The sequence below is a fragment of the Hyperolius riggenbachi genome, chromosome 1 (genome assembly GCF_040937935.1).
Source record: "Hyperolius riggenbachi isolate aHypRig1 chromosome 1, aHypRig1.pri, whole genome shotgun sequence".
In the NCBI taxonomy this organism is placed as follows: domain Eukaryota; kingdom Metazoa; phylum Chordata; class Amphibia; order Anura; family Hyperoliidae; genus Hyperolius; species Hyperolius riggenbachi.
In genome coordinates this window covers 328,261,875-328,277,385 of record NC_090646.1, presented here as the reverse complement: position 1 = coordinate 328,277,385, position 15,511 = coordinate 328,261,875, and the positions used below count along the sequence as shown (strand labels likewise).

General features: G+C 43.4%; 1 protein-coding gene across 1 annotated transcript in view; it reads left to right on the top strand.

Annotated features, from left to right (window-relative positions):
• Window positions 1-15,511, top strand: part of ATP8B3 (ATPase phospholipid transporting 8B3) — a 335,474-nt gene that overhangs the window by 17,904 nt on the left and 302,059 nt on the right. The window contains exon 3 of the mRNA XM_068234593.1: window positions 9,318-9,409. Within this exon, the coding sequence (XP_068090694.1) occupies window positions 9,318-9,409 (92 nt within the window). The remainder of the gene's footprint in view (window positions 1-9,317; window positions 9,410-15,511) is intronic.

Here is a 15,511-nt window from a genome sequence, read left to right as displayed (position 1 = left end):
TAAGCTGTGGCTCTGAATCTTTAATTAATATGGACTCGGAAGGCCCATGTGCGCCCTCTTACAATAGCTCAAATGTTCCCATGTACTTTTATTCTTTATTCTAATTTAGCCACCATCCCTCCTGTTGACACATGTAAGACTCATGTGTCATAACCACAAATTAATTGAGCAGAGTCAGTCAAAGGAAGGTTAGTAGGTCAGCGGTATACAGAGCAACCTGTAAGTAAAGTCTTAGACTGCAAGTCAGCAGAGGGAGCTGGAGTTGTAGACGTCAGGACTGCCAAATTGTTGCCACGGGAGATGAGGGGATTGGGATGTTGCACACATGTGAATGGCCAGTGTTATGGGAGCCCGGAGAACATCCATGGAATACAGAAACAATTCTGTGGGACGGGTGGGCTCCTCAGTTGCTGACACCTAACCCTGCTGACGCCATTAAGCCGCAAACGTATGCATGATGGGAAAGCATACAGACTGTCAGTAAGAACAGTGGGGGACGGAGTCCCATATAACAGACTGGCGTAGGGAAAACGATAAAACACACAGCTTGAGCAAAGACGCAGAAAGAAGCATATCTATTCCACGATGCTCTTCAGCTCACTACTGTAAGACCAGCTTAGTTGTCGGTTTATTCCCTCCTGTGCACATAGAACTTATCCGCAAAGATTTGTTAATCCCTTTGCGGAAAAGTCACCGCGCAGATGCGGAGGGAAAAACATCCTCTGGTCAGTAGACAATAAAGAAAACAAAGGTGCAGGGGGCCAGGATGGTGCAGCTTTGGACAATGATACGCAGATGCCCAAGCAAACTGGCTGTGCAGCATAGGTAGGGGGGGGGCAGAGAACTACAGTCATGCATCCCTCTGCACAGTTCGTCATTAGACAAAGCATCGTAGTCAAAATATTTCCATCAAAGTCATTTTACTTAACTTCGTCTAATATACCTATAAATTATAAAAATTTAAACATGTGACAATCAAACAGTCAATCAGTCGATGACAATGACCCATATACCACAGCAATACAGCAATCAATCGTTCTCAGAAAAAGAAAATCATCATACTTGTTCTTATAACTAAAAGCAATATTTGCGTGTTTTTTTTTTTGTTTTTTTTTTTTTAATATCCCGCTATCTGGGTTTCACAAAATATATATATTTCTTTCAAACAATCCTCTTGTCTTGCTACATACATTCTTTCAAATCACTCTTTTCTGCCTGTACACACACACACACACACACACACACACACACACACAATCCACCATCTAGCTGGGATCAGTAGTCCATGAGGCTTCTTGCTAGTGTTGGGCGAACAGTGTTCGCCACTGTTCGGGTTCTGCAGAACATCACCTTGTTCGGGTGATGTTCGAGTTCGGCCGAACACCTGATGGTGTTCGGCCAAACCGTTCGGCCACATGGCCGAACTAAGAGCGCATGGCCGAACGTTCCCCGAACGTTCGGCTAGCGCTGTGATTGGCCGAATGGGTCACGTGGTTCGGACCCGAACGCGCTCTGATTGGCCGAACTGTCACGTGGTTCGGGTAAATAAATACCCGAACCACGTCATATCTCCGCCATTTGTCTGTGGGTTTAGCTTTGGGTAGGCAGGCAGGGTAGTTCGCGCTCCAGCCACACTAGCCAGGGTCCCCCCAGTCATTGTGTCGCTGCTGGGAATAGTAGTACACCGCTCGCTCAGCCACACTATATAGCATTGTGTTTACTGCCACTCTGTGTACCTCGCTCAGCCACACTATATAGCATTCTGTTTACTGCCACTCTGTGTCTGCTGGGAATAGTAGTACACCGCTCGCTCAGCCACACTATATAGCATTCTGTTTACTGCCACTCTGTGTACCTCGCTCAGCCACACTATATAGCATTCTGTTTACTGCCACTCTGTGTCTGCTGGGAATAGTAGTACACCGCTCGCTCAGCCACACTATATAGCATTGTGTTTACTGCCACTCTGTGTACCTCGCTCAGCCACACTATATAGCATTGTGTTTACTGCCACTCTGTGTCTGCTGGGAGTAGTAGTACTCCGCTCGCTCAGCCACACTATATAGCATTGTGTTTACTGCCACTCTGTGTACCTCGCTCAGCCACACTATATAGCATTGTGTTTACTGCCACTCTGTGTCTGCTGGGAATAGTAGTACACCGCTCGCTCAGCCACACTATATAGCATTCTGTTTTCTGCCACTCTGTGTACCTCGCTCAGCCACACTATATAGCATTGTGTTTACTGCCACTCTGTGTAGCTCGCTCAGCCACACTATATAGCATTGTGTTTACTGCCACTCTGTGTCTGCTGGGAATAGTAGTACACCGCTCGCTCAGCCACACTATATAGCATTGTGTTTACTGCCACTCTGTGTACCTCGCTCAGCCACACTATATAGCATTGTGTTTACTGCCACTCTGTGTCTGCTGGGAACAGTACTACACCGCTCGCTCAGCCACACTATAGAGCATTGTGTTTACTGCCACTCTGTGTACCTCGCTCAGCCACACTATATAGCATTGTGTTTACTGCCACTCTGTGTCTGCTGGGAATAGTAGTACACCGTTTGCTCAGCCACACTATATAGCATTCTGTTTACTGCCACTCTGTGTACCTCGCTCAGCCACACTATATAGCATTGTGTTTACTGTCACTCTGTGTACCTCGCTCAGCCACACTATATAGCATTGTGTTTACTGCCACTCTGTGTCTGCTGGGAACAGTACTACACCGCTCGCTCAGCCACACTATATAGCATTGTGTTTACTGCCACTCTGTGTACCTCGCTCAGCCACACTATATAGCATTGTGTTTACTGCCACTCTGTGTACCTCGCTCAGCCACACTATATAGCATTGTGTTTACTGCCACTCTGTGTCTGCTGGGAACAGTAGTACACTGCCGCTCACTCAGTCACCCCATTACTATATAGCATTGCTGGGATCTGTAGTACTCTGCTCACCCACCCATACCATTGTACTGCCAGTCACTGTGTATATTGCTGGGATCTGTAGTACTTCCCTCACCGTCAACCACTATATAGCATTGCGTACTCTGCCAGTCAGTGTGTATATTGCTGGGATCAGTAATACTCCACTCAACGTCAACCACTATATGAGCTCACCATGAGTTCCTCAGAGACCTCCGCTGTGAGCAGCACTCCCAACAACAGCAACAGCCAACGCCCCATGCAAGCTATAACATCCACCCCAGCAGCCAATGGTCAGCAGCAGCCCTCCCCGGAGGAGAGCGTTGTGTCCATCAGTCCGGCGCCAGAGCGATTATTGAGGGCTGCCATTGAGGAGATGATGGGGCCTGATGTGGAGGAGGAGGAGGTCGGGCTCAGGCCAGCATCCCAAGTTAATGTTGAGGACGATGAGGAGTCTGTGTCTGGGGATGTTGGGGTGGCAGAGGTGGTGGGTGGGTCAGACTCAGGAGAAGAGTTGTATGATGAGGATGATGATCGGGACCATCTGTATGTGCCTCAGAGTCCGACCCCGGAAAACATGTTGTATCGTGTGTTTAGGTACTAAAATCTGCGTTCCCACTTCCCAGTACTGCCCAGGTCCACGGATCCATATAATTTTTTGGGCAGCACTATCAAACTGTGGTACTATGAGTGAGTTGCCATGGTCCTTCTGTGCTGTCACACTCACCGTCTGTCTGCAGATGGATTGTTCAACACAGCTACTCCATCTGACATGTAGTCCTTGACCATGTTCTCCAGGCGATTGGTGTTGGAGGACGTGGAACTGCCCGATTGCTGTTCTGTGGGCTGCTGCATGGGTGTCAGAAAATGTTCCCACTCCAAGGACACTGCCAATACCATTCCCTTTTGGGCACTAGCAGCAGCTTGTGTTCTTTGCTGCCCTCCTGGTCCTCCTGGGTTTGCTGAAGTCAGTCTGTCGGCGTACAACTGGCTAGAGAAGGAGGAGGATGTCAATCTCCTCTCTAAAGTCTCCATCCTCAAGGGCCTGCTGGAATTGTTCCATTTTTGACCTGTCTGACACTTTCTTCAATCAGTTTTTTAACATTGTGTTTGTAGAAACTGGGTATAAACCCAGTAATTGGTGTTGTCCAGAATAATGAATAATAATGAATAGTGAATAATGCGCGGGCCGCATTCAATGCAGTCTAGCATGAATTGAGCCATGTGTGCCAGAGAATCCTGCCAGACTCCTCTGTCTTCATGTTCTTGTGAGCGTTGTGATTGTTGTGATGCACCATATTCGTCACCAGCATCACTTTCTTCCTCTTCTGCTGTCCATTCCCGCTAAATTGTGGAAGCCCAACGTGCACCGCTCTGTCCCTCGGCAGTGGGGGCATCCAATTCCTGCTCCAACTCCAGCTGTTCCTCGTCCTGTTCTTTGTCATAGCTGGGACCAGCGTTTCCTGAGGCAGGTTGCCTGATGTTGGTATCATCACGCTGATCGTTTTCATCTTCAGATTCCCCCACTTGCATCATGCCAGCGGTTTCCATCTTAACATTGATTTCTTCAGTAAACACAGCAGTGGTATTGTAATGCTGACTGTAGAGTTGTCACTGCTCAGTCACAAGCAACGTGGATTGCTCAAAATTTTGGAGGACTTGGCAGAGATCCAACATGGTGGCCCAATCAGATCCACAGAAGCTTGGTAGCTAGCTGCTGGAATGCGCCTCGGCACTGCGCAAAAGCGTGCTAGCATGTGCAGCGTAGAATTCCAGCGCGTAGGGAGGGACATCACCCAGCGAGCGATGGTGCGCTACATTGAAGCGCTCCTGCATCTCTTGGTGAGTCCTTCAGAAGCGGTACTGGACTTTAAAAAATGTTTTGTTTTTTTTTCCTTCAACAGAAGATCTGCCACGTTGGAGTGAGGAGGACGCCGCCGACCCCGGCACCAAGCGGAACCCCGGCGAACTCCAAGCAGAGGATCTTCAGGAACCCTCAAGGCTTTGAGCAAGCTGAGGAGGATCAGCAGTCCCGACGAGACCTCTCCTCATATGTGACTGTGTGCAGTGGAGTAGAGCTCCCCAGAACAACCTCTCACTTGTCACTTTGTCACTGGTCACTTTGTCACTTTGTCATTTTGTCACTTTGTCACTTGTCACTTTGTCACTTGTCACTTGTCACTTTGTCACTTGTCACTTGTCACTTTGTCATTTTGTCACTTTGTCATTTTGTCACTTTGTCAGTCACTTTGTCACTTTGTCACTTTGTCACTGGTCACTTTGTCACTTTTCACTTTGTCACTTGTCACTTGGTCACTTGGTCACTTGTCCAGATGATCTCGGTACACCTCCTGCGATTCAAATTCCTGCACACATTGCTGTGGGATTTGGGGGTGATGAATGATGCATCTAACTGGCCACCGGAGGCAATTAAGGCCTTCAAAACATTGAAAGCAGCTTTCTGTTCCGCCCCCATTTTGCGTCATGTTGAGTTGTTGACGTCATGTTCATCCTCGGCCTCGCCTTGCATTTCAGTGCGAGGTGCATTTTCCACAGAAAAAGGTTGTGAATCCGGGCACAACATTTGTGGCTGTTCCATTGACCTTTCACAGGTAGAAGATTGTGGGGGTGGGAATAGCTCCTCCGAATAGCCCATTGTGTCCTGAAAACTACTCATTGCATTGCTTTGCGCATGCATTTTTTTGTCCTCATGCAAGGCCTGAGTTGCGCATAAAAAGCATGGCCTTCTCCTCCTGCGCCTCCTCCTGTTCCATCACGTCTGCTGCTGCTGGGTTAGCATTGCCGCCCGGTCCCTGTTTATTGAACCTCTTATCTTTATTACATTTATGACTGCATGGCGGTACAAAGCATGCTATCCGCACGCTTCTTGTCCTCATGCAAGGCCTGAGTTGCGCCTGAAAGCGTGGCCTTCTCCTCCTGCGCCTCCTCCTGTTCCATCATGTGTGCTGCTGCTGCTGCTGGGTTAGCGTTGCCGGTCCCTGTTTATGGAACCTCTCATCTTTATTACATTTATGACTGCATAGCGGTGAAAAGCATGCTATCCGCACGCTTCTTGTCCTCCTGCAAGGCCTGGGTTGTTGTGTCTCAAAGTGTGGCCTTCTCCTCCTGCACCTCCTCCTGTTCCATCACATGTGCTGCTTCTGCTGCTGGGTTAGCGTTGCCGGTCCCTGTTTATGGAACCTCTCATCTTTATTACATTTATGACTGCATGGCGGTAAAAAGCATGCTATCCGCACGCTTCTTGTCCTCATGCAAGGCCTGGGTTGTTGTGTCTCAAAAAGCGTGGTCTTCTCCTCCTGCGCCTCCTCCTCCTGTTCCATCACGTGTGCTGCTGCTGGTGCTGGGTTAGCGTTACTGGTCCCTTTTCCTGGAACCTCTTCTCTGTATTACATTTATGACTGCATGGCGACAAAAAGCATGTTACCTGTGCAAAGAAACATGACATTTTCCACATTTAAAAGACAGTTTTTCCTTTGAAACTTTACAATCAATTTTCTCAAAAACTATAAGCTCTTTTTCAAATATTTTTTTCCCTCTTGTACCCACTCCCAAGGTGCACATACCCTGCAAATTTGGGGTATGTAGCATGTAAGGAAGCTTTACAAAGCATGAAAGTTCGGGTCCCCATTGACTTCCATTATGTTCGGAGTTCGGCGCGAACACCCGAACATCGCGGCGATGTTCGGCGAACCCGAACATCTAGGTGTTCGCCCAACACTACTTCTTGCCCCCACCTCAGGAATGTGGGCGTAAACCATACTTTCACACAGATCCCAGGCAGAAACTCCACTCGAATCTTACAGAATTTAACATTACAAACACATTCCAAGTAACCGACATTCACAGACAGACAATTGCAGGCAGTAAAAATCGCTTTTAAATCTCCAATCTTCAGGCAAAACATCAGACAAACAGATTATAAAACTTTTACAGACAGTTCTGTACTGCTGGAACCACACAAACAACAAGCAAACAAACAGCAGCTCATAACTTGGACTGGTGGGGGAAATCTCTCCTGTGACCCCCTCCCCTTCTTTTGGTTGTTCCTTATACCTCCCAGGGGCTGGTGGTGATTAGATCTTAGAGCTTCTGAATTCCCAGCTTTACATATTTACACAATCCTCTTAATACCACACCTTAACATTCTATTTTGACATCCTCATGTCCATCAATAAATTCACTTACGCATTTGCCTTCTTACTAGGGTGACCTCAAGGTTGCAGTGATTTTCCACAACTGCGGTACCCTTACCCACACCTCGTCACTGTGGACCTCGAGCCCTATGGGGGCTCTGTCGGGCCAGGTGACCTTTCAAACCACATTCAAAACATTCTCCGCGTTCTCTGCGACCTTCGTATTCTTTAGATCTGCGCTTTTGTGAGCGCGTGTGGCGGCTACCGCCATTCACATAACAATTACTTTCATCCTTGTTGAAATCATAAACATATGCAGCAGCTTTCTTCCCTTTCTTCCCCTTCCTCTTAATCACACATACAGGGTATTGGGTGCATTCTAGAAAATCACTCAGTTCACAAATTCTATGATCCACCACATACTGTGTGACACACTTGCATATCCCTTCAGTCAAAACTTCACGTATAGCAATCTTAAGCTGTTCATACGGGGAATCTGTTGCTTCGGCAGCAGGGGGAGCTATACCCCTATATTTACTGAAAATCTCCATCATTTGATCCACTAGCTCATCTATATCCAATCCGTTTACATCATCATCAGTAGCTTTAATTTTGCTTGTACCTTGCCCCATTGATCTATGTACAGCACTATGATGTAACAATTCCTGCTGTTTCAATCCCGTTCACTCACTTATTGTTGGATTTACAATGCCCTGCGGTCCCCTCCCGGAAAATGTACTGCCTTCTATGCACAAAGATGTAACAATTCCTGCATTTACAGCGCAAAGATCTTACAATTCCCGCTGAGGCAGAGTACCTGCACTAAGATGGAAACGTTCCTGCTAAGGCACCTCTAGGGCTGCAGCTGAGACCGGACAACACTCAACGTGATGAACCTCTGTTTGGGGCTGACACTGACTGAAGTACAGAAACAACCTGTGATCTAGATCCACTCCGATATTACTGCCTGTTACGCGGCTGTGTTCTATTACAGGAACTTACAATTCCGCTGAGGCACACGGTAGCTTAGGAAACTGACCACAGATTGTGTTATGCAAAACAATATAACAACACATCAAAACTTATACTCTAATTTTGCGCAGCCCTGTGTATGAGAAGTTACAGAAATAAAATGTAGTACTTACAATTAAGAAGCTTTCAGGACACCCGAGAACTTTGTTTTAGAATCCTAAGCAGGCGATTTCACTGACCTTGGCTGAAGAAGTCTCACGGTTCGAAATAAACCGTATGTCACAAGGACATGAGACCTAGTTGCGTTTGGCCACCTTTTGGAAGGGAATATTTGCCCCGGTGGACTTTCACTGGCCTGCTGTTAGACTGATCGCCAGTCACAAACGCGCTCATAGGCCTCAATTCTTTGTGACGATAGGTTCCCGGTTCGACTAGGACCAGATGTCAAAAGAAAATTATCTTACTCAATGAAACTTCTCCATATTTGCCAAAAACATAGAAATCTTTATTTACTCAGGCGAGGACTTTCTCACATGCCAGCATATAGAAACCGCAGCTAACACAGCTCAGCTCAGCAGGAGAAAGTGCAGTTTCCCTGGTGTGCAGAGTCTTTTAAACCCTAATTAATATGATAAAGTATTCCTCCTTTTGGGCAGTTCTTTCTGGTAAGTGTCCAATCAGCATCATATCAAGGTGACTCAGTCCTCCTTTTTGGGCGGGGTTACTTAACTTCTCTCTGTCCTCCATGAAAGTGAAAGTCAACTTTGGAGGAAGTCTTCTGAAGTCAGTTTCTAGTTTCGTTTCTCAAAGTCATTCCTGCCCTCGGAGAACTGGTTCAAACTGCCCTTTCGGATTGCTCCTTTGTCCTCTGGAATACTGGAATTCCACTGCAAAGGACATAATAAACTGTGCACAGTAAATGGTTCAAAAACATATATAACATATATTCAGTGATATTGTGATAACTCTTTATGTAAAGTGTCACTCTAGCACACTGGTCTGATTATATAAATGTGATTCTTATAGCCACGTGAGAATATAAAAAATATACCATGTGATTAATTATAAATCTTAATAATTCTTTCCACAAGATATATTTATATTCAGTTCTGCGTTCTAATATCTGAAATTCCCTGTTAAGTATAAATCATTTTAAAAAGTGTTATACTGAAGAACATTTTTTAACATTCTATGCCGGAATACAGCTACAGCATACCTTCAAGTTTTGTTGGTTTATTTATCTTTTGTATGTTGGCAGAGTGCACCTGGGAAATTAAAGCAAACGACAGACAATTCAATCATTCATTTACCAAGAAGACACTCCTCTTTTTCAATAGGAGGAAGTACTCTGTAAGTTTGTATCCTGATATTTTTATGTATTTAGGAATTATAAAGTGTAGACAAGTTTAAAAAAATATTTTTATTTTTTGTAAATATATTGAAAGCTCATCTTAGTACAAGAAATATTATTTATACTATCGCCCTTTCACAGGTAAATGGGTTTTACCTTATAACGGATTTTGATTAAAGGAGTTTTGTATATGAATTGTGTATGAATATTTTAATGTTTGTTTTTGCTAAAACAAAGATTAGCTTTAATAGGTAAAAATAACTGATGATAATTGATTGATTTATATTTTCACTTATTGTTGCATTATTTTGTTGTATTAACAAGTAAAGCTTATTTTATTATTATTATTATTATTTAGTATTTATATAACGCCCACGTCTTCCACAGTGCTTTACAGAGTATATATTGTCTGTAACTATTCATCAAAGGGGCTCATAATCTAATCCCTACCATAGTCTTTTGTGCATTGTAGTCTAGGGTCAAAAACCCTGCACAATGCACAAAACCCACACAGACAAGGAGAGTTATGGAGCAGAGTGGTCTATACACGCAGATAGGCACCCAGTATAACAAGTTAGAACTCTTTACTGAAGAAAAACATGCAGAGATAAATCCTACACCACCTTCAGGTAATGCAGCTTACTTAGAACAGAGAATGAATACAAGAACTCACAATACCATAGAGATCATTGCAGCACTTTACAGAAAGTGACATCTTGTGGTTGCTTTACTATACTGCAGTTTAGGTAATATTGTTTGATACTGCCAACATGGAGAAGATACAAATCTTTCTATATTAAACAAGGGTAGAGTAAAAATCTGCTCCATGGCACTGATAATCAGAGAATGGGTGCTATCCACTATGCCACAGTGCTGTCCCATAAAATAGTGTCTCACATCTGAGTCGCGTCATGTTAGTAAACATGGCTATGTTTTATAATACTTACATGTTATTAAAACCCTCATTTTGTTATCTTTTTGCCAAATTATGCTGTAAGTTCAAAGGGATGGCTAGTTCATCATCTTATTACAAAGCTGGCATTTCAGTGTATTTAGCATTTTGCAGTCAGCATGTATAATACTGGCCTGCATATAACTATTGTTAAAATTGTAGAAAAAGTTGTTCAAGCTTTACTAGACTTAGAAAGGCTGATAACTTTAGCACATATTAGTCTGGAGGACTCAGACCTGCCTACCAAGCTCCATGTAAGTTTGCTCTGTATCCATGTAGACACCTTGCCTACATGACATAACCTTATAAAGATTGTCAAATTCAAAGCAATAAAAGACTAGTCACAGCCTATTACAAAGAAATGACTGAAAACTTTTCTATTTCCAATTTTCCAGAGGACTGTTTAAAATTCTGCTACGATTTATGTTCCTTTAACAGACCTGACAAAGGGAAAGGGGTTGTTAATGGTAAAATACAGCTAGGAAACTTAAAGCATATTTGAAGGCTTAAAGAGACTCCGTAACAAAAATTGCAACCTGTTTTTTATCATCCTACAAGTTCAAAAAGCTATTCTAATGTGTTCTGGCTAACTGCAACACTTTCTACTATGACAGTCTCTGTAATAAATCAATGTATCTTTCCCCTGTCAGACTTGTCGGCCTGTGTCTGGAAGCCTGCCAAGATCTTCAGTGTTGTGGTTCTGCTATGAACTCCTCCTTTCTGGCCCCTCTCTGCACACTGCCTGTGTGTTATTTAGGATTAGAGCAGCTTCTCTCATCTCTTATCTTTTACAAGCTGGATAAATTGTCCTCTGAGCTGGCTGGGCTTTCACATACTGAGGAATTACAGACAAGGGCAAAGCTGTTTGCAGGAAGAGCAGCCTGAAACTTCAGTGCATGAGAACAGGGGGAAAGTAACACACAAATGATCTCTTGAGATTCAAAAGGAAGGCTGTATACAGCCTGATTGTGTATGGATGTATTTTCTATGTGTGGACATACTGTACATCAACCTACTTCCTGTTTTGGTGGCCATTTTGTTTGTTTATAAACAAACTTTTTAAAACTGTTTTTAACCACTTTTAATGCGGTGAGGAGCGGCAAAATTGTGACAGAGGGTAATAGGAGATGTCCCCTAACACACTGGTATGTTTACTTTTGTGCGATTTTAACAATACAGATTCTCTTTAAAGAAAAGAAGTTTTGTATAGTGAACCTGTATTAGTTGCCCCAATTTTAATAAACCATTTATTGTGCAGACTTGAGGCTTACACTGTTAGCCTGGATGCAGTTCTGTCAAAGCTGGTCAGTGGTGATGAACTGCAGTAAGATAACCATGTGCAAGCAGCACACAACAATATTTTTCCATTACTGCAACTGAGCGTGAGTGGCCTAATTAGTGTGACCCATGTTACCTGGGTAACACAAGTGTTACTTAGTTAACAGATGTCATGCTAAGTAGGCAACTTGTGCTATGCTGCCAGTGGTAGTAATAGTAAAATTGCTGCAGCAACATTATCATGAGCTGCCTACTCATAACAATGGCCTCAATTCACTAAGATCATGCTGGAGACAATAAGGCAAGGGAAAACTTACCACCACACATCGATCTTGCCTTATTAAGGTGTAGAGATATGTTTTCACAGTGAGAGAGTTATCTTATCATTTCTGTCCTTAAAGAGGAACTCCAGTGAAAATAATGTAATAAAAAAGTGCTTCATTTTTACAATAATTTTTACAATAAATGATTTAGTCAGTGTTTTCCCATTGTAAAATCTTTCCTCTCCCTGATTTACATTCTGACATTTGCCACATGGTGACATTTTTACTGCTGGCAGGTGATGTCAGTGGAAGGAGATGCAGCTGGCTTTTCTTTGGCAGTTGGGCCCAGCTGTAAACAGCTGTTATTTCCCACAATGCAATGCGGTTCACAGACAGGGAACTGTCAGGACCCTGGTCCTGACATCACACCGTGGGAGGGGTTTCACCACACCACAATATCAGCCATACAGAGCCATCTGATGATCCGTTTGTGAAAAGAAAAAGATTTCTCATGGGAAAGGGTACTGATTGGGATGAAGTTCAATTCTTGGTCACGGTTTCTTACCTCCTCTATAGTAATTTTCACATGCAGTTCAATAATAGCCTGTCTTTAAAGAGTAACTGTCAGGCTGCAGAAGCTAATTTAAACCTCTATTCTCCTGTGTTAAACAGTTTAGAAGGAAGCTCAAAAGCCATTAGTGAAGATAAACATTTCAGTTACCTTTGATGTGTGCTTATCTTAGTCTGTTATAGACCCATAAAGACGCAAGCCTCAGCTAAACTGCAAAGCATTCTGGGGCCCTCCCCTCGGCTGCTAATGAGACGGTACAGCAGCTTGTGTAATCAGTCCAGAGCGTAGCACTGATAAATCTCCGGGCAGACTACACTGCAGGAGTCAGCTATTGTTCCTAGCCACATGGCTCATTAATATTCACTGCACACCGTGTTGTTCAAGAACGAGCTTATCTGTGACCAGAAGCAGGCAGGACATGACGACACATTTGGCTTCACAAACATGGAGCCTGCCATGAGCTGTCAGGAGCATCTATCTCTGCATATACTATATACAAATTCTGTGAAATCCAAACGTGGACAGTGAAATGCATATGTAATGTAAGTACAGCCAATCTTTAGCTACTGATATATGTGTTTATTTTCTCTGAGACCCTATACCTAACAGCTCCTCTTTAACGTTCGAATTCTGTAGTTATTTTAAGGATTGAAATGTTAACTTTGGAGATCACCATGGTGATAACACTAGAAACAGCTCAGAAAGTTATTAAGGACAGGAAATATGCTTAGTGAATTGAGACCATTGTTACCGCAGTTTAGTGCATTAGGCCCTAGATGTGTGCTAAAGCAAGCATGGTGAAAGGCTTACAGTGAATTGAAAGGGAACCTGAACCGAGTAAAATTATTTAAAATAAACACATGACTTAGCTGCAAATGAATATTACATACTAATTTACCGTCAGTTCCTCTCAGAAGATCACCATTTTCTTTTTCCAGTGATCCATTCCAGTTCTGAAAAAGATCTTGTTAGAACTAAAAAATACCAGTTGCTGTCAGTTATATATCAGCTGCTGTCAGTTACAACTGAATGTGCAAGGTAATGTCCATGTTACCCTATCGCTCAAGTAGACGATGTTACAGTTTAACAGTGTGCTGCCAAGGAAGCTGTTATGGGGTAATGACCATTTTCAAAATGGAGGATGGAGAATTCCATTGATCACAGTGGACAAATAGGATGCAGGAGAGGAGAAAGAAATTGATGAGTAGACTACATGGGAGGTAAGTATGACCTGTGTTTGCTTATTTTGACTTTTTATTTTCAGTTCAGGTTCTCTTTAAGTATGCAAATTGTGTGGTATTCTGAGTCAGACAGTTAGCCAGTTAGTAGATTAGAGTTCAACTGATCCATCCTTTGTAGTAATTTACTTAGAACTATTCATAGAAAACATGGGAAAAAAACAGTCAGTTCTGAAGTCCGCTGTCTCTGTTCTTTTGCATACCCACTCTACCAATACTGGGAGTTTACAGTACACACACACACACACACACACACACATATATATATATATATATATATATATATATATATATATACAGTATACAGTGGGTTGCAAAAGTACAAAAGTATTCGGCATCCTTAAAGTTGTCCACATTATGTCATATTACTGCCACAAACATGAATCAATTTTATTGAAATTCCACATGAAAGACCAACACAAAGTGGTGTACACATGAGAAGTGGAACGACAATCATACATGATTCCAAACATTGTTTACAAATAAATAACTGCAAAGTGGTGTGTGCATAATTATTCGGCCCCCTTTGATCTGAGCACAGTCAGTTGCCTATAGACATTGCCTGATGAGTGCTAATGACTAAATAGAGTGCACCTCTGTGTGTAATCTAATGTCAGTACAAATGCAGCTGCTCTGTGAGGGCCTCAGAGGTTGTCTAAGAGAATATTGGGAGCAACAACACCGTGAAGTCCAAAGAACACACAAGACAGGTCAGGGATCAAGTTATTGAGAAATTTAAAACAGCCTTAGGCTACAAAAAGATGTCCAAAGCCTTGAACATCCCATGGAGCACTATTCAAGTGATCATTCAGAAATGGAAGGAGTATGGCACAACTGTACACCTACCAAGACAAGGCCATCCACCTAAACTCACAGGCCAACCAAGGAGAGCGCTGATCAGAAATGCAGTCAAGAGGCCCATGGTGACTCTGGACGAGCTGCAGAGATCTACAGCTCAGGTGGGAGACTCTGTCCATACGACAACTATTAGTCATGCACTGTATAAAGTTGGCCTTTATGGAAGAGTGGCAAGAAGAAAGGCATTGTTAACAGAAAGCATAAGAAGTCCCGTTTGCAGTTTGCCACAAGCCATGTGGGGGACACAGCAACCATGTGGAAGAAGGTGCTCTGGTCAGATGAGACCAAAATTGAACTTTTTGGCCAAAATGCAAAACGCTATGTGTGGCAGAAAACTAACACTGCACATCACTCTGAACACACCATCCCCACCGTCAAATATGGTGGTGGCAGCATCATCTCTTCAGCAGGGACAGGGAAGCTGGTCAGAGTTGATGGGAAGATGGATGGAGCCAAATACAGGGCAAACTTGGAAGAAAACCTCTTGGAGACTGCAAAAGACTTGAGACTGGGGCGGAGGTTCACCTTCCAGCAGGACAATGACCCTAAACATAAAGCCAGGGCAACAATGGAATGGTTTAAAACAAAACATATCTATGTGTTAGAATGGCCCAGTCAAAGTCCAGATCTAAATCCAATCGAGAATCTGTGGCAAAATCTGAAAACTGCTGTTCGCAAACGCTGTCCATCTAATCTGACTGAGCTGGAGCTGTTTTGCAAAGAAGAATGAGCAAGGATTTCAGTCTCTAGATGTGCAAAGCTGGTAGAAACATACCCTAAAAAGACTGGCAGCTGTAATTGCAGCAAAAGGTGGTTCTACAAAGTATTGACTAAGGGGGCCGAATAATTACGCACACCCCACTTTGCAGTTATTTATTTGTAAAAAATGTTTGGAATGATGTATGATTTTCGATCCACTTCTCACATGTACACCACTTTGT